Source organism: Apis cerana, linkage group LG14 (genome assembly GCF_029169275.1).
Source record: "Apis cerana isolate GH-2021 linkage group LG14, AcerK_1.0, whole genome shotgun sequence".
NCBI classification, from domain to species: domain Eukaryota; kingdom Metazoa; phylum Arthropoda; class Insecta; order Hymenoptera; family Apidae; genus Apis; species Apis cerana.
This window is the reverse complement of record NC_083865.1, coordinates 6,616,361-6,635,828: the sequence shown is the minus strand read 5'-3', so window position 1 is coordinate 6,635,828 and position 19,468 is coordinate 6,616,361. Positions and strand designations below refer to the sequence as shown.

Here is a 19,468-nt window from a genome sequence, read left to right as displayed (position 1 = left end):
TCCAAGGATTATCTTCATTGGACAGGTTTGAGTAATTGAGGTGAGCTTGGAGATACGAGACACAGGAAACGATCTGTAATTAAAAACGGGTTTCTCTGTCTAATAATCTATTTTTGACTGGTTATTTGAGATGATCAGGATTACTTACGTGTAACATGTGAAATGAAACCACGTAGAGATATTTTATTGGTGAGGAATAAACGATCAAATGTGACTGAGTTTTGCTAGTTTTGCTGATTGTAATGCTATAGAGATTGTACTATTTATATAACTCGATCTAAGAGAACGTGGAGATGAATATCTATGAATGAATATCTATGAATAAGTTTTTATTCAAACTACAGACTTTTCTTAAAAATAAACGGAATAAAAGTATTGTGTATTAACTTCAAACATCTCTCGATACGATTTTCAGGACATTTCCTTGAAACATAAATCCTTGCACAAAGACTTATTGTAAAAATCACAATATTCTAGGTTAGAAAATATCCGCAGTATCGAGTATTGATCGAATTCTATTCTACTTGTCAAGCATGATATAACACAAACGTATCGTTCTTTGTATGGAAATCCAAGTTTAGTCTCTCAATTATTGGAATAACATGTTGGACACATCCTGTTTACAACTATTGAATATCCATTTAACGATACACAGGAAATTTAAACGGATGCGAATCGATCTAGAAATCAAAGATACAATAAAATGTAACCTAAATCAAATTTCTAATTTTCCAATCTTTTGTAATTTTCAATATTCAATTGTATAGATATTTCTATCCTATAGATTAACGGTTTCCAACTAGCCGTATATTAAACTAATCGGATGTATCTCGAATCAGATTTTATTGAAAAGCTTTTAAAGCTCGCAATAAAATTCGATTTACATTAAAAAGAAACTTCGAACGATGAATAAAGATGAACGAAAACGAGAACAAAAAATTCTCGCGAATTCAGTGGTTTAATTAAACACATACAGCGGAAGTGGCGAAGAATTATTGAGTATATGAAAGAAGAAGGCAAAGCGGCCAAATATATTTCTGACCGCAACGCCTGCGCGCAAAAAATCTCAGGATGGCTCGCTTCATAACGATGAAGTGACTATTTCAAGAGATATCACACTATATGGGATGTAGTAAATTGAATTTGGAACAATTTTTCGGATTAATTTCATTTATAAAAATCATAAGATATTAGAGATAAATTAAACTTGAAATTAAACAAGATCATATCTTCAATTGTATTTTTCAATTAAAAAAATGTTAAATCTAAAATTTCCATTTAGAATCCTTGCTATCTAAAAAAAGAAAGAATTTAGGAGAATAATTTCAACAAGAAAAAAGATCTTATTTTCTTTGATCTCCATAAATATTGTACTTTAAAAATGATTTATTCCAAATATTTGAAGAATATCTTATAAGAATACTTTAAATCTAAAAGTTTCTTTCAAGTTTCATTACCTCGTGAAAATGGCTCTTCAATAAAGTGAATTGAATCCCTCGATACTCTCCATGGCTCGAAATCTGTCTCGATTTCTTACTTGTCGTTGAATCGGTTGAATTTTTCCGACTTTTCAATCGAAAATGTGACATTTTCACTTTTCTTCACACAAACGTTTCGAAATAAATCCCCGCTATCGATCGATCAATTATCGAATAGATCCTTTCCTGATCGCTTAAAAATTATCATTCTTTCGTAAACCGCTCGAAGTTGAGATATCCATGATAATGAAAGCACTTTTAACAAACTGCACTTTAACTTGGCGTTAACACGTTCGCTGCTGATAGGAATTTTTTTATCACTTTTTATAAGCTATTTATATGTTCTGTTATAAATATTCTGTTGTAAATATACAGTAAAAATATAAAATATCGAGTACGAAGTAAACATGTTAATTCATCGTTCCAACATTTAAATTTTAACACTTTTTTAAATATCTTATCTTTTCAATATCTCGTTAATAAGTATTAAAAATATCACGTTTTCAGATTTACATTTTTATTACAATTTACATCAAACGTTTATTGGATAACAGTTTACGAATGGATAATTATTAAATCGAGTGACTTATAAATTTCTTCTTTTCTTGAAATATTATATAAAAAACTGAATATGCAATTAATACTTTGACAAATAATTATAAGGTTTCAAATGAACAATCCAATATTGCTTCTTGTCATATCTCAAATCAAATCAAGATTCTTTAATCTTATTAAAGTCAAGAAAGACGAATTAACTTGTCAATTATCAATATCTTTTGATAATTCTCTTTGAAAAATTCTTTGTTTTTTTAATGCATCGTTATATTTATATTAAAAACATATATTTTATTTTATTTATATTAATAATAATAATAATCCATCAAATAAAATTATTATCAATCATCTCAAATTGTCTCATTTATTAATCATCATAAATTCAAATTAATAAAAAGATTAAAAAATTATTTTTGTTTTCAAATATCTGTTGCAAATATTTATCAAAATGACATATATATAGCGATATAAGCCAACAATTCTTGTAAGATATCCCTAGAGAAATATAATACATGTAAATGAATAATTATTATAAATTAATTTAAGAAAATTTAATAAATTTAAGAAAACATGATATCTATGGTTTTATTTATTTATAGTAAATCTGTTCTCTTCAAATTTGAACACTATTCCAAAATAATATATATCGATATTTAATATCATGTCTGAGGAGCAATAAAAAGAATAATTTAAAAGAGTCCATGATAAACAATGAATTAAAAAATAGCTAGAATAAACTAATGCGAAACTGTGTTCGAGAGGAAATCAATGGGTCAGCTGTTGTACGAACGAGTACTAAACTTTCACTGAAATATCTTTTGTGCAGGCAGAAAAGAAAGTTCAACCAATGCATAAGGCTCGGTTACAATCCAATCTATCATTATCGTACAATTTTATACTTATCTTGCGAATATATCACTTCTTTTTAAAGTGTTTGATAAAAACAAGATAAAAGTCTATGTATTTTTTTATTGCTTCAAGGTAATATCTATTTTGATTTTAATTTGTTCAATTATACTTTAAAGACATGGAAAATTTCAATAAAATAAATTTTGATTGATTTTTCTTTCTAATAATTTTTCAATCGAATTTTATTCATAATTTTTTATTTTGCAATTGTTATTTTTTATAATATTTGTAAATATAATAGTTTTTGCTTGATTTTTAAATGCTTGATCTATTTTTCAATTAATATATGATTAATATATAGTATATTTATATATGTGAAAAATAATTTCTTGATTGATTTTCACATTTCTTCCTAAAAAAATTATACAATCCTGTAATCCTGCAATTAAAAAAAAATCCTGTAAATTAAAAAGAAGATAAAACAAAAAATGAATTAATCAAAGAATAAAATAAAGAAGAATTAAATTTAAATAAAATTTAAATACAACTTCTTCTATACAAATTATTGATTCAAAAGTCCTTTGAAATATCACTTAACACGACAAAATACATAAAATCTTATCTTCTTATATTGATCGATGCTCACCTACGTGTTCTCTATTTTTATAAATGCGAAACTTTCCGACAATTTATCATTAAATAACGTAACATTTAAAAATATTATAAAAAAAAAAAAGTAAAACAAAAAAATATTGTTCACTATCAGTTTTAAATAATTATATCTCTTTCGAACTATAATATATTACGACTGGAGCCAAGGTAACGCATTCTGTGAAAATGTATTAATAGCTAATCTGATAATTTTCTAATAACTCGAACCAAATTCCAAGGATAATTATCTGCACTTAGTTTCATGACTTTGAATTCGATTATCTACCAATTCAATAACACTGATCACAAGTATTATGAAACTTCCTTTCAAACGAATAATTTGTATAGATTTAGTAGATTTATAGGAAAATAAATCAATTAAAATATATATTATATATAATATTACGATAATTTTAAATAAAAAATATTTCAATATTGTTTTAAGACATAATATACCTTTTAAAATAATTTTTTTTATTATTTATATCCAATATCCAGAAATAATTGCAAAATAATATCAGATATTTTTTTATAAATGTTGTTCTTTTTAAATTTAATTTATTTATTTTTTCACAGTTTCTGTCTATTCTCTTCTTTTGAAAAAAATTTTTGTCATGTTTTTCATTTACGTATGTGCTATAAATGGAAAAATTTCAAAATGTAAATATCAATAAATTACTTATTCATCTAAATATTTATCAAATTATAAATAAGCGCATACGGTATTTTCGCCACTTTAATGCCAAAAGTTATAAAACAAAGTTTCTTAAATGACTATTAAAAATGTTAATAGTCTTCCTCTTTCTATATATATAATAATTTTCATCATTTTCCACAATTTTTATCAATTACGAAATCTCTTTTATCTTTTTTATAATTATATTTTTTATTTTTTTATCCTTTTTTTTTGTAAATTTTTTCTTATAGAAAAATAGTTAATAATTCCTTTACAAGATTACAAGGATGATTTAAAGCACCTGAACGAATCATGATGATATTCGTACGTATATTGAATTATTCAACAATTGAATAAATACTAATATCTACGAGAGACAAAAAAATCTTCAAAATCAATTAAATTATTAATAATCCTTTAAAAAACTGGAAAATCACTGAAACTTATTATAAATGAAATAAAAAAAGATCACTCACGTATCATATCATATAATTATATAATTAATCATTTATACTCATAATCATTTTACTATGTGTAAATATTTAAAAAATTGCACAAATGATGGTAAATGATAAAATTTTATGATACAACTAGATCATTAATAAAAACGATATACCAAAAAACAAAGAATCTTCTATAAAAATATTATCAAAATATTATCAATATGAATAATTAATTTTTTTCCAATTAAAAACTGGATACACAATATCAATTTAAGGATTCTTATAAATAATGCATAATATCAACCTTATATGTAACTTATAATTAGACATAATCACTAAAAATAATTTTCACATAATCACCAAAATATCAGATCAAAAAAATAAAACAGAATTAAATCTATATAACAAAAAAATTACATAAAAACACCATTTTCATGCACGCATTAAAACGTAAAATACAACATGAAATACAATGATTCGAAATCACTTTTACAATTCAAATAATTGATTAAAAATTTACACGAAAATTTCATGTTTTTTTAAAGAATCAGTATTGAAAAACGATCAAAAAAAATGCAATCAGTAAATGTGTGAATGTATATATTTTGAGGAGCAGAACAAACACGCTACTCGATCGGACTAACATCCTTCGTATACTGAGACGCGAGAACAATTAACCACGATACCTGACTCATGTGGGCAATCCACGTGGATGGATCATCCTCTACTATCGCTCACTGGCTAGAAAACAACGAGTGGGATGGCGGTATCGTGATTTATACACTCGTCTAAAATTGAAATAGATTCTCTTTTGACGATGCACAATAATTATCCTTATCGTTTGTTCATTTGTTAAAGGGTAACCTTCCTGGATCAACTGCTAACTGAACTAATATCATCATCACACTTTAATAGATCTTTAGGAAACCTAAAGTCAGAGAAATTTATGTATAATAACATTTACATAGTATGCAGATATAAATTGATTTTAGAATATAATTTAATTAGAAAATCAATTGATTTTTTCAATTGATTTTTAACTTTTTCAATCTTATAAAAGTTCCTATAAAATATAATGCATTCATTGGATTATGAATAAAGTAACACTCAGCTATTACTGATGTTATTCGCAATAATTGTATAATATAGTAAAATACATATGATTAATTTTTCTAATGAATGATTTGAATTTATAATTTGCAGATTCCATTGAGAAATAATAAATTATTAATTCTATTAGTTTGTATGTATATATATATAATTTATATTAAAATATATATTAATAAATATATTAATAAATAATTTATTAATATATTAATAAAATTATTTATATATATATATATATAAAATGTTTTATTACAAATTATTTCATTAAAATGAATACTTATAAATAATAATGCTTATAAAAATATTATATAAATAATAACATGTATGATAAAATTCCATTGTTATTTTTTCCATTCTGAATCCATTCATTATGTGTATTTAATTAAATCTATCATAAATTTCTTTGAGCAAAAATGTATATATGATAATATGATCATATGAATATGATCTGTTATTATGTAAGAATAAATTAAATAAATTATCTCATAAAAAGATTGAAATCTTATATTCTATAATATATAATAAAATTTCTAAAATTTCTATAATATATATGTAGCATAGAAAATAGCACAATTGTATTATAATTATATAAAAAAAAATTTAAAATAATATATAATAAATATCTATGTCAAATATTATGAATTTATCTTTTATTTAAAAATTCTTTATGTTAAGATTTATAAATTAATTGAATGAAATAATATTATAATTATTTAAATTTTAACTTTTGTAACAAAATTTTTTTTTATATATATGATTTATTTTTTCATTTGAAATTACTTGTTCTTTATTTATTAATATATGAAATATCAAATGTATTTGTAATAAAATAAATAATAAAATATAGTATATACAATTCAATAACATTCCATGCTGAATATAGTCAAAGAAGATTTAACAGCATTTAATATATCTAATATTTATGAAATACATTTCTTTTCTGAAGAAATAAATCTATAATATTTTTGGCAATACAAAGTAATTATTTTACAAAAAAAGATTTGATAGAAAACGATTCAATAGAATGACTCTATTTATTTCTTAATGATAATAGAAAATAAAAAGGACATTAGAAAAATAGAAATAATGAAAAAATGCTTTTGAATCTGCTGTGAAAAAAAAAATATTGAATTAATTTTTAATATCTTATTTAGTTATCTTTTCGTGAATTATTCTATAATAACCAATATTTATTAATGTTATTTTTAAAAAATAAAAATAAAATATTTAAAAATTTAAACGAATAAAATTTTTTAAATTACTAAATGATGCATCTAATTAAACTTAATCTAAAAGTTTTAATTTTGGATTTTTTTTAATAGTTAGATTTTTTTTTATAATGAAATTTATAATTTTTGATAAATCAAAATACATTATTATATACATCATAAAAAATAATAAAATATAAATATAAAATATAAAATATCAGAAGAATATTTAAAAGATAATTAATTGTTAAGAAAACTTTTCCATAACAGAATATTACATTTTTCCAAGTTCCTGCTTTATCAATGAAAAAAAAGACAAAGATAACAATACTTAAAAACAAAATTTATCTTATGAAACAATTATCTGCAAATCTTTATTTTTTTAAGTGATTTCTATAAATCTTCTTTTTTTTTTAATATATCACAATTTGACATGTTTCTATAAATTATTTTTTTTTGCACACATTTTGATAGTAATTGAACATCAAAAATTTAAATAAAAAGTTTTTTTCGATGTATACATATTTCTTAATTACTTGTATAATAACTTATGTAATTATAATTTTTTTCATAAAAATTGAAATACTTTTTTGAAAAATAATCGATACTTAGGATGTTGCAAAAAGTTTTAATATTCTCAGAATTTTTCTTTTTAATATTTTAATATTTAATACTTAAAATTCTTTACATTTCACATTTTAAACTATTTTCTTCATTCAAAAATTATAAAAAATTTATATTCATTTTAAACTACGAAAATTAAAAAATAAAAAAAAATTAAAGTAAAGTAAAAAAAGTTTAATATAATTCAAAAAATTATATTTATATATTACTTATATAGATACATATTTATATTAACTAAAATTTCTTATATTTTAGAGTCATTAAAATGTATTCCTAACCTAATAAATTTTTAATTTTTAATTAAGTTATATTCAAAACTTATTACTTATATATTATTACCCTTTTATCAAACTATTTATCATTTAATGATTCACATTGTCATTTATTTGCATTTAATATATTTCAGTGATTTATCAAATCAAAAAAATGAACAAGATTATGATAGATCTTTACAAATTTAATGCGAATCTCGGTCACACTGACGATAACAAATCATATCATTGGTCACCGTTTCAAATACATAAATATAAATATTAAATGGAACAGAGAATTTTCAAATAAGAATAAATGAATCAAAACTTGTATATATTATGGTATTCGATGCCAAGTCACGATTCTACTTTCGCATTCTTCGAGGTTTTATGAATTGACAAAATATAAAACACAAAAGATCGATCCATGAATTAATGATATATTCTGAACTATTTTTTCTAAGAAACTTCAAAATATTAATGATGTTCATGCAAATTTTATAAACGAACATAAAATATTTTAAGTAATAGTTAATCGATTATCATTCTTTTTAAGCTATTATATAAAAAAATTAAATTAGGTTAGAATAAAATATATTCTTATTTAATTTGATTATATTTAATTTGATAATTCACTGAAATGTAATATATTGTATCAAATCGACATTCTATTTTATAAATCTTTATATTTTATACATATAAATGAATCATACATTTAAATGAATATAAATTGTTAATTATTTTTTTCCAATTAAATATTCTTCGTTTTTTATTTTACACATAAAAAATTATAGTTTATATATAATTATATAAATATATAAATATTATAAAATATAATTTATATATTATATAAATATTATAAAAATTTTTAGAGATGGTGTACAATCATTCTATTATAAAAATAGAAGAATTTTACTTTAATAATAAGTTATATTTTACAAATATATTATCCAAGTTTATGTTTAATAATTTATAGATAATGTTAATCTAATATTATTTCAATTATTTTATCGCGCAATAATATTTAGAAAATGAATTTCAAAATTTATTTACCCAGTTAGAATCTGCCTCAAATGTCAACCACATTCGTGGATCTGGTAGCCATGCGTTCATTTTGTTTAATAACAGAAGTTAAAAAGTATTTAACACATCAATGACAAATTACTTAGTACCTGCCACACATATATTTATGACGGCGTCTATTTCAAATAATGAAAGTATCATTTCATTGCCGAGACGTATTATGTTCGGTTATGTATATGTATATAGAAGAAAGCAAGTTAATTCGATTCCACTTGCTAATAAGAAACCTAATCTCCTCATTGGAAATAAATAATAGGTGTTTCCATTAAGTCTGCTTTTGTGCCAACGATTTCGTTGTTTCATGAATATAAATGTACAACACAAAGGCATTATATATATATTCTTGATTTTGTGTTTTTTATGATTAATCTATGGGATTAATTTATGGAATTTTTTGGAAAAAAATTGAATATTGGGTTTGTTCATATATCCAAAAAAAAGATTAATAATTATTTATGAGTATAAATATGATTCATTACATAAAATGAAAAATAATAAAATTTGTTATTTTTTTCGAAATAAACAAATAAATTAAAAATATTTGAAACAAAGCTTCCATATTAAATTTCATATATAATTATTATAATTCGTATAAACATTATTTAATATGATATAATATTTCTTTTTTAATGAATTTAATCTTTATATTCTTTCTAAGATTATATGATTTTATATGAGAAATGTTGAAATAAAAAGTATATTATTCCACTTAACTTTAATTTCTATACATTATTAATGTTATTTAAGAAATAAAATTGCTACAAAATTATAACTTTATCAAATTTTTGTCTAATAATTTAAATGATTAGCTATCAGTAATTTTTTTCATGTTATTACAATTTTTATAATATGCATAACAAATTTTTCCTTCATTTTAAATATTTTTATTATAATATAGTGATATATAATAAAATACGATTTCATCAATTTCTTATAAAAAAAATTATTTAAAAAAAAGTTATGCAAATTAAAAGCATCAGTTACTGATATTCTACATGATACCAGTAACTTCGCATAATTTTAAATAAAAAAAAAAGATAATAATAACATGAAATATTATATTACACTCATTAGTATTATACACATTATAAATATTAAATAATTTTAATTTATTAAACTTACCAATTAAACAAAAGATAGATTTTCTCGGATATCCGTCGTCATGTAAGATTGAAAACCGTAGTTATTCAATCTAAAAAAAAAAAAATTATAAAAATATATCGATAAAACTAAATTTGAAATAAAAAAATTAATTTTCCGAAAAGAGTATACATTTTTAAATAATGATATATAAAAATTTGCTTTATTGTAAATATGTGACAAAGAAAAAATAAAAACATTTCTTATTTAAATCTCATTAAATGCATGAAGAAAGTAAATACGTACTCTTAATTATCAAATTCAATATAAATATATATCATATAAAAAAACTGCAAATTTTTTTTTTTTTTTTTTTGGTACTAAGTAAATTTTTTCAAAGCGATTTTCTGTTATTCGGAAGTAATGAATAGCTTTTTATCAAGAGTATTCTAACCTCACCTGAGAGAACGCGATAACTTCTAAGCCGAATCCCGTTATTCAATAACATGGATCGCACAGATATAATTTAGAAACATGATTCTCGACTAAATCATAGATCACATTGCGTCAATTACACGATTTGAGAAAATCATCCAATCACACGATAAAATCGTAACACCAAACGTATTTCGTCTTTTTTCATTCAACGTTCATAGCATCACCACCAGGCGGTGCTACGAACATTGAACAGCTGATTTCTTATGCACGTGCGCCATACTTCTGTCAGGCATTTATATATAAAACTGTATAATATAAATTAATTTTAAAATTTTTTAATTTAATTTCGCAAATAAAAATCAAGATAAATCAAAATAAAAAAGATTATGAAAAAAAGATTACGAAAGAAAGATTAATTATAAAAAGATTATGAAAAAAAACTTTTAATGAAAATTAAAAAAATTATAAGAATTTTAAAATTTTATTTTATTTTATTAATTATTTAAATTTTTTTCACAGAGAATATTTTAATTAAAATTAAACAAAAGATTAAATATTTTTAATTTAAATTCAGTATGAAAATTATTACAGAACTGTATTTACACATACAATTTTAAAAATATATTTAAAGTGAAATAAATTATAAATAAGTAATATATATTAATTAAAAAATAAAAGACTTTTTTTTCAAACTTAATTGTAATATTTTTAATTTTTTAAACAAATAAACATTAATGAGATATATATCTTTCTTTTTAATATTTGCTTTTCTCATTAAAAAATCTTTATTATTTTATATTTCATTATTCTATTTGAAAGTTATAGAAGTAAATTTAATTATAAAATAATGTTAGTAATTTATGTATTTTTCTTTTGCAATTTTTACATCTTATATATATCTTGTCTAATATTTCTATATTCTTATTATGTATCCAAATGCATCCCATATATCCAAAAGCAAAATAAATTATGAGATAAAATTAGTGACATTTCTTATTCTAGCTAACTATATCTAATCTAGCTGCTTATTAATGATTTTCACACTCATTCTATTATTTGTTTAACATTGAATCAAAAATATTAGAAGCAGAATTCTAAAATAATTAGTAATTCATTTTTATTTGTAACTAATAATAAAACATCTATTATGAAAAATTTAAAATTTATGTGTAAGAATTAATAAGAATAAATATTTATATTTTATTTATTGAATCAATTCATACTTAATATATTCTCTATGATATTTAATAAATTAATTTATATTTATATTTTATATAAATTAACTTTTAAAATAAATTAACTCGTTTAAGTCATTGGAGGAAAAGTGATAAGTGTAATATTATGATAAATGATTAACATATAATAAATAAGAAAAAATAAATCTTTTAATGATCTTGTTAATGATCTTGAAAAATTGAAGTTTTATATATAATATTTAATTTGTTTAATATTAATTTAATTTATATCTTTATACAGAACAAATTATATATAATTATATATATAATATATATAATTATATTTGTTTTATAATAAATAATTTCTATTTCTCTTAATATAATAATTATTTTATATCTATATTGTGTTAAAAAAATCAATATGTAACATATTTTAGTCAATATTATTGTTTCCTTATTCTATTTTTTTATAATGGTTAATATTCTTTAGGTTATGTTATTCGTGCATTACCCACGTGGATTATTTTTTGACAACTATGTCAAATCCACTACCATTACCACAAAAAAAATATTATAGACAACGTGCACATTCGAATCCTATAGCAGACCACTGTTTAGAATAGTATGTAATTATTTTCTATAAAAAAATATATATATTAAAATAAATATAAAAAATAATTTTATATAAACATCTTTCATTCTTTTTTTAAATGCAATTTCAGTCCTATTAAACCTGATTTAATGAATTGGAATTCATTATATCCATTTTATTTTCCATTTAACAAAGAATCTAAAGAAGATGATGCAAAGAAATGTGTTGAATTTGTAGATATTGGTTGTGGCTATGGAGGATTATTAGGTATAAAAATATTTTTTATGTTTTATTATATTAGTATATTATAGTATATTATAATATATTATATTATATTATATTTCATTATCTCTTATCAATGAAATATTTGTTTAATAGTTACATTATCACCAATGTTTCCTGATAATTTAATTCTTGGTATGGAGATTAGAGTTAAAGTTTCTGATTATGTTATGGATCGTATAGCTGCATTAAGATCACAATATCCTGGACAATATCAAAATATTGCATGTTTGAGAACTAATGCAATGAAATATTTACCAAATTATTTTCAAAAAGGCCAGGTATAATAAAAATACAGTTATGTTTTTAAATCTATATTGATTATATTTTTAATTATTAAAAATAATCTTTATTAAATATATTTTTGTAGTTGAAGAAGATGTTTTTCTTATATCCAGATCCACATTTTAAAAAATCCAAACACAAATGGAGAATTATAAATAAGACACTTTTGGCAGAATATGCTTATGTGTTAGCTGAAGACGTAATATTTTATATAATATTATTTAAACACTTTTATTTTTTTTTTTTATATCAATAAATAATTATATAAATATTATTTTAAGGCCATTGTATATACAGTAACAGATGTTAAAGACTTACATGAATGGATAGTAAAACATTTTCAAGAACACCCATTATTTGATAATATTTCTAAAGAAGAATTGGTAAGTCTATGTTTTAAAAAAAATAAAATTTATAATTATGTTGAAAATTATTTTTTTAAAGGATCAAGATCCCATTATTGAGAAATTATATGAAAGCACAGAAGAAGGTCAAAAAGTAACAAGAAATAAAGGAGATAAGTTTTTAGCCATCTTTAAACGTATTCCAGATCCATTTGAAAAAAAAATTAGTTGATGTCAAATATATTATAAATGTCATATATTTGTAAATAAATGAAAATTTTTATAATCATATTAGATTGTATTAGTATTTGCAAAAGATATTCTATATCCTGGTTTCATATGTTGCATATCTAGTTCATCTTCATCATCTTCATCTAATAAAAAATTATATATTATTTAAATATACATTATCTTAGTTATAATTCAAAAAATTGAAATTAATAAACTACCTTCTCTAATTTCAAATTGAAGATCTGTTCTTTTCTGTTTAGGTAACATTTTGAAATAGTTTCGATGCCGAACATCTTCATCAGGAATTAAATGATTAACTTTTAAAGTGAATTCTTCATGAATTATATCAAATGACATCTATAAAATAATAATTTATTTTTTGATAAAAAATTGATATATAAATAAAATTTATTTTTTTCTTTACTCGTTCTAGTATTGCTTCTATAATTTTTAATGGTGGTGATATATATGATCTTCGTACTAATCTTTTTCGCTCCGAAATATCCATTGTAAATTGAGTATAATACAAATTTCTTATAGGGATTAAATTATTTTCAATTACTTTTATAAATCTTTTAGTATTAACAATATCCCTGAAAATTATTAATTTAACTTTTAATTATATAATTATATAAAATAATTATATAAAAGTTTATATAATTTAATTATATAGACTTATTATAAAAGAAAGTTATTTTTAATAATTAATAATAATTAATTATAAAAATAACGCAAAAAAAAATTTTTACCATAATAAATTTTCCAAAATAAGTGTTATTATATAGAGCTCTTTTTCATTTATAACATTATTATAATTTTTATTATCATCAAAATGAATTACACTTGAAGGAGCAGCTTTTAGTTCTCTTAATAATTTAACTTTTATATTTTCATCTTCCACAGAATATATACAACAACGTATACTTAATGTTTTATAGTATTTATTTGGTTTATCAAGTATTTTTATCCATGGTTCCTATATAAAACATAATAATTATTTATAATAGAATTTATTATAAATAATATTATCTTAATTACTTACTGGTACATAAATGCCTTTTTCCGTAATAGTAAATTGTTCTTTTAATTCTTGACTTAAAATATCATGTTTAATGATGCTTCTTTGATATTCTCGTCTTTTACTAGCATTAAAAAACATACATGGTATATGAAAATCAATTCGACCAGGATATCCTGAAGTTTTAATTTTGACTCTAAAACTTTGTACCGAATTTGGCTGCAATATACCTTTCCGAGGAAATATATCGACACTCAATAGTTCTGGTATTTTTTGGCTATGGAAATTATATTTAAAAATTTAGAGAAAAATGAAAAAAAATTTTAGAAAATTTAAAAATTTAAGAAATACCATTTCCATTTATAACCAAGTGCATCGAAATCTAAATTGTTATATATTAAAAGCATTCTAATAATAATATTATGTGTAGGTATATTCCATAAGTTCATGGAATCAACACTAAAATATATAGGAAATAGTGGAGTTTTACAAGCACAAAAAGCTGGTATTCTTCTCCAAATACTAACTAATTTATAATCAAAAATTGATTCTCCTTGTAATGTCAATTCTTCTGTTTTATCACCCATAATTATTGGAAATATTATCTAAAAACATATATATTAATAACTTTCAAATTATCTAATTATTTAATTTATATTACCTTATATTCACCAAACATTCTTGGTTGAAACTTAAATAAAAGAGGTACAGCTGTTCCACTTTTTATGATACCATCTTGTGTTAAACATGCAAAAATTTCACATTGATACTTCTCATTCATTTTATGAATATTATTAATATCTACGGAATATGGTAAATCCTTATTCGTAATATTAAATATCCATTGTGCCTAAAATATTATACTAATCTTTATTATTTTAATTTAAAATATTATTGAAAGATATACGAAATTATACCCTATATGTAGGCTCTTTATTTCCAAAATAAACTTTTCCAAAATTTATTGATGGAGTACTTAAGAAATTATCTTGTGAATCATGTTCTGTTAAACAATCAACAGTCACATTAAAAATAATGTGACGATCATGTCCAATATTTAGATCCCAAGACATAATTGTTTTTCCAGCTAATATGTAATGAATGTTCATACCAATCACAGTTTCTTCTTCTGGCTGCAAAATCAATCAATAGTTTCTCTAAATCTATATTCAATTTAAGAAAATATTTTTTTAAATACTTTACAATTTAAAAAATCATACTTTTAGCATTTTTGATTTTAAATATATTTCACAAATATTTTTATGAATACAATCAATTTCTATTCGCCGAGGCAAATAACCAATTGTTTTTATAATAGGTTCACAAGAACATTGTTTGATTTTTTTCATCTTTAGAGAAATAGGCAATGTTGAAGGATTGATTATTACCCATTTTAATAAAAGAGTTCCTTTATTTAGAGTCATTGGTAAAAGGTTAATATTTACAGTTTCTGTTTCTCCTGGTAGTAAATCTACTAAAATTTCATTTAATCTAAAAACAAGACAAATAAATAATATAATTTAATCAGTCATATAATCGATTAAAAAAAAATCAATCAAAAAAATATATATACTTGTTTATTTGTAATCGATTCCATAAAAATTGTTTGCTAATGTGTATTGAATAATCTTGATTATATCCAAAGGCACATAAATTGTCTACCTAATATATATATTATATATATAAATATTGCAATTTTTAATCATTTCTATGATTGAATAAATTTTAATTTTACTTTTATTGTGGGCAAAATACACATGCAAGATACACTGCAAATTTCTATTGGATCATATCTATTTACTAATATATCTGAATTAAAATTAATTCTTATTACATATTGAATTATAAATTCATAATATACTGCTGTGTGTGGAGTAATAGAAACTAGAATTTTTTTAGTTGATCCCGCAAATATAGTTTCTGATAAAGGATGTAATTTAACATCTCTTTTAATATCTCCAAGTTCCCAATTACGATGAGTACAAATCAATGTATAATAAATATCTACCAAACTAGAATTAACAAGATCAAAAGATAATGTCTTAGTATTATTATATTCTAATTCATCAAAATTTAATTTATTTGGATGTGCCTAAAATTTGAAATTATAAGAATGTCAATAATTTCATATTAATTTCATATCGATTTTTAAAGTTATTTTATATAATTTTTACTTCTAATAATCCCATTTCACTACTTCCACGAATACGTAGATTTACAAAGCTTTTTGAACCAATAGAAGCTCCATTTTTTATAACAATCAAAAGGCATTGTATTTCGAAATCATAATCTCTATTTACTTCATTTGGAGCAAACATACATTCTTGATAAAATGTATCATTTGCATCGATTTTTCCATGGATATATTGTACCTTAAATTCAGATGGTAACTTATAAAATTCATATCTGTAAATGAATATGTGAAATTATTATTATTATTTATTTAAAGATAGTTTTATAGATCTTTTTAAATAAAAATATTAATTACTTTATTTGATGACGAGTAACATTTCTCATTCCAAGTTGTAAAAATTGTTGGCAACCTGGCAAAACTGATGGAAAAGTTAATAAATTATTATTATTAAAAACAAGATTTGCATACTCTGCATATCCTTTAAAATCTATATAATTTTCATTTTTTGTATTCCCATTAAAGTATATTGTCCATCTTTCTATATAAATTTGTTCATTTTTAGGTTTAGATGTCATTTCAACAATAATTATTTGATAATCTCTGTAATTTATTTAATAATTAATAATCTTTAATTAAAATTAAATTCATAAATATATTAAATATATTAAATTATTTGTCATACTGATAAATTACACCAAGCATTGGTTTTACAATAAAATGACTTGCTGATGGTGAAACAAATTGAAACATAAGAGGTAAATGACCAAATCTTTTAATCAGAAAAGTGGTATAAACTGGATATGGTGGTACACTTGGTGGCATTATTACTGTTTGAGGAATTTCATATTGTGGAATCCACCCACTTGATGTAATAGGAAAAGAATGACCTAAAACATACTTAAAGTTTTATTTATATTATATAATATATTATTTATATTATTATATTATTTATATTATATATAATATTTCATTGTAACATATTTCATTATCATTTGAAACATTTCTAATTCATATTCAATTTTTAATGTAAATAAAAAATCTTAAACTCTAGCATAAAATATTTTTCAAATTTTAAATATTTTTATTATGATATAATATCAAACCTATTACTGTCATTGATAAAACAAATGGAAAAGTAAAAAGCTTCTCTTGTTCCAAGAAAACAGAACAAATAATCTCTCTTCCAAAAAGATTATTTTTTATATTAGGATTAAATGTAAGTTCAAATAAAGCAGATTGATTCTTACGAAGTACCATTTCAGAAGGTGTTATGTAAAAAATTCCATCAGTATCTATATAAGAAATAAATTAAAAAGTCAATGAACAAAATTAATTGTGTATATAAATTCTTTCTTCCAGACATACCTTTTTCCCAAATGATTAATAAATTTGAATGGATATGATTTGTGAGACATATTGAGCGAGGTATTCTCTGAATAATATTTTCTACATCAACATCTACTTGACCAAAATTGAAATAATGCTTTGATAAAGATGCAGGAGGCAAATATTCTAGTGTATCAGTAGCATCTCTCATATATCCTTTAAAACCATCTTTTTCCATCCAAGGATAAGGAATAGATTTTAAAGTTTCTTTTTTAATAAATACTGAGTAACAATAACCATATAATTCTATAATAATTGGTTCCTATATTATAATCAAATTTATAAATAAATGGATAAAAGAATAATTCTCTACTAAGTATTATAAATTTTGATTAAATTTTTTTTATTTACTTGATATAAAATTAAAATAATCAAATAATAAGTATATCTTCCTTCTTTTGGCGGCATAAATGTAATCGTAACATATTTATAAGAATAAGCATTAATAACACCATATCTTGAGTCTAATTGAAAAATCCTATGTTTTTCGTCTATATTAAACATAAAAGTCGCTGCAACTTTAGAATTATTCGATAATTTAATTCGTTTTTTAACCTTAGAATTTTTATTTGTATTCATAAAGATTCTTTTTGTTGAAGAAATTACTTTAGGACCTTAAAATATGAAATGTATAAAATTAAAAAAAATCAAAATAATATAATTTAATTTAAAATTTAATTTAAAAGAAAATCAAAATATTAAATGAAATATTAAATTAAAATATAAAATTAATTTTTCTGTGCATAATTTCATTTAAAAATTAAATTCAAAACTTGCGCTAAATATAAACGTAAAATTTATATCATTAAATATTTAGATACTTTTATATATTAAAATTTTAATATAAGATAAGATAAAGATACCAATGCTAGATCCATACGTAATAATTTTCATATATGCTCCATTATTATCTATGATTATAAAATAATCAACATTCCTAGAAGATACGACTAAAGGTCGATAATAAATTTCACATAAAAATTTTTCATCAGGACCTAGAGTCCAAGTATAAGAATGTAAATGAAATACATGATCCAAAGGATTTGTAATCGGATCTCTTTGAACCTGATATAATTGTTCTTTCTGCAATATCGTATAAATTAATAAAATTTCTTAAAAATATGTCAAAAATGCAATTTTTTTCGAAAAAACTTAATAGAAAAAAATTAATAGAGTAATAAAATAAAAAAAATGCTTAAAAAGATTTATAAATTTTATATTTAAAAATAAAGAGATTATAAAATTTATTTTTTTATATTAATGTATAAGTAATATACATAATATTAATGTATACATGTATATTAATATTATATAGTATTATATCTTGAGGTATATACAATTAATTATATTAAATATATTTACATAAGATTCATTCCATATCTCTATTGTCTTTGTTGCCGTTTTACCAATTTCCACATTTCCATAGTCAATCTTCATAACTTTCATTTTGTTTTCAAAACTTCAAGAATTTTATTTATTCTTTTTATAATTATATTTTTACAGAAATGTATATATTTTCATTTAAAATATATTTTGTCGAGATTATCGATTTCAATCTCGATCTCTCGTATCTTAGTT

General features: G+C 21.2%; 3 protein-coding genes across 23 annotated transcripts in view; 1 reads left to right on the top strand and 2 right to left on the bottom strand.

Moving 5' to 3' along the window:
- Positions 1 to 10,668, bottom strand: part of LOC107995412 (kinase D-interacting substrate of 220 kDa) — a 39,490-nt gene extending 28,822 nt beyond the window's left edge. For 2 of the 14 annotated variants that reach the window (XM_062084345.1, XM_062084362.1), the window contains exons 1-2: positions 10,465 to 10,668; positions 10,048 to 10,117 (exon numbers count right to left, since the gene is read on the bottom strand). Coding sequence is in view for 12 of the 14 variants with exons in the window: in XM_062084353.1 (XP_061940337.1) it covers positions 1,458 to 1,589 (132 nt within the window). In the remaining 2 variants the exon portion in view is untranslated. Of the gene's footprint in view, positions 1 to 1,457; positions 3,322 to 3,989; positions 4,170 to 4,254; positions 5,581 to 7,930; positions 8,063 to 8,895; positions 9,192 to 10,047; positions 10,118 to 10,464 lie in introns of those variants that run through there. The other 12 variants (XM_062084353.1, XM_062084348.1, XM_062084356.1 and 9 more) reach the window with 12 other exon arrangements.
- Positions 10,669 to 10,695: 27 nt separating this feature from the next.
- LOC107995407 (tRNA (guanine-N(7)-)-methyltransferase) lies at positions 10,696 to 13,412 on the top strand. 4 transcript variants are annotated; one of them, XM_062084372.1, is made up of 7 exons: positions 10,696 to 10,727; positions 12,109 to 12,240; positions 12,341 to 12,477; positions 12,589 to 12,773; positions 12,863 to 12,976; positions 13,059 to 13,160; positions 13,222 to 13,412. In XM_062084372.1, the coding sequence occupies exons 2-7, from the start codon at positions 12,155 to 12,157 to the stop codon at positions 13,351 to 13,353; spliced, it is 756 nt and encodes a 251-aa protein (XP_061940356.1). In that variant the 5' UTR covers positions 10,696 to 10,727; positions 12,109 to 12,154; the 3' UTR covers positions 13,354 to 13,412. The 4 variants fall into 4 exon arrangements, with proteins under 4 accessions (XP_061940356.1, XP_061940354.1, XP_061940355.1 ...); XM_062084370.1 differs by having other exon boundaries at positions 10,703 to 10,750; XM_062084371.1 differs by lacking the exon at positions 10,696 to 10,727 and adding an exon at positions 11,458 to 11,612.
- Positions 13,361 to 19,376, bottom strand: LOC107995416 (cilia- and flagella-associated protein 65-like). Of its 5 annotated transcripts, none has more exons than XM_017052929.3 (19): positions 19,253 to 19,376; positions 18,754 to 18,973; positions 18,242 to 18,504; positions 17,870 to 18,152; positions 17,608 to 17,796; positions 17,187 to 17,391; positions 16,859 to 17,104; positions 16,545 to 16,776; positions 16,106 to 16,462; positions 15,944 to 16,032; positions 15,591 to 15,861; positions 15,288 to 15,503; positions 15,032 to 15,220; positions 14,722 to 14,975; positions 14,395 to 14,647; positions 14,102 to 14,328; positions 13,777 to 13,945; positions 13,571 to 13,709; positions 13,361 to 13,495 (listed from the first exon to the last, which is right to left on the bottom strand). In XM_017052929.3, the coding sequence occupies exons 1-19, from the start codon at positions 19,334 to 19,336 to the stop codon at positions 13,413 to 13,415; spliced, it is 3,969 nt and encodes a 1,322-aa protein (XP_016908418.1). In that variant the 5' UTR covers positions 19,337 to 19,376; the 3' UTR covers positions 13,361 to 13,412. The 5 variants fall into 5 exon arrangements, with proteins under 5 accessions (XP_016908418.1, XP_061940349.1, XP_061940351.1 ...); XM_062084365.1 differs by having other exon boundaries at positions 16,205 to 16,462; XM_062084367.1 differs by having other exon boundaries at positions 17,752 to 17,796.
- Positions 19,377 to 19,468: the final 92 nt, after the last annotated feature.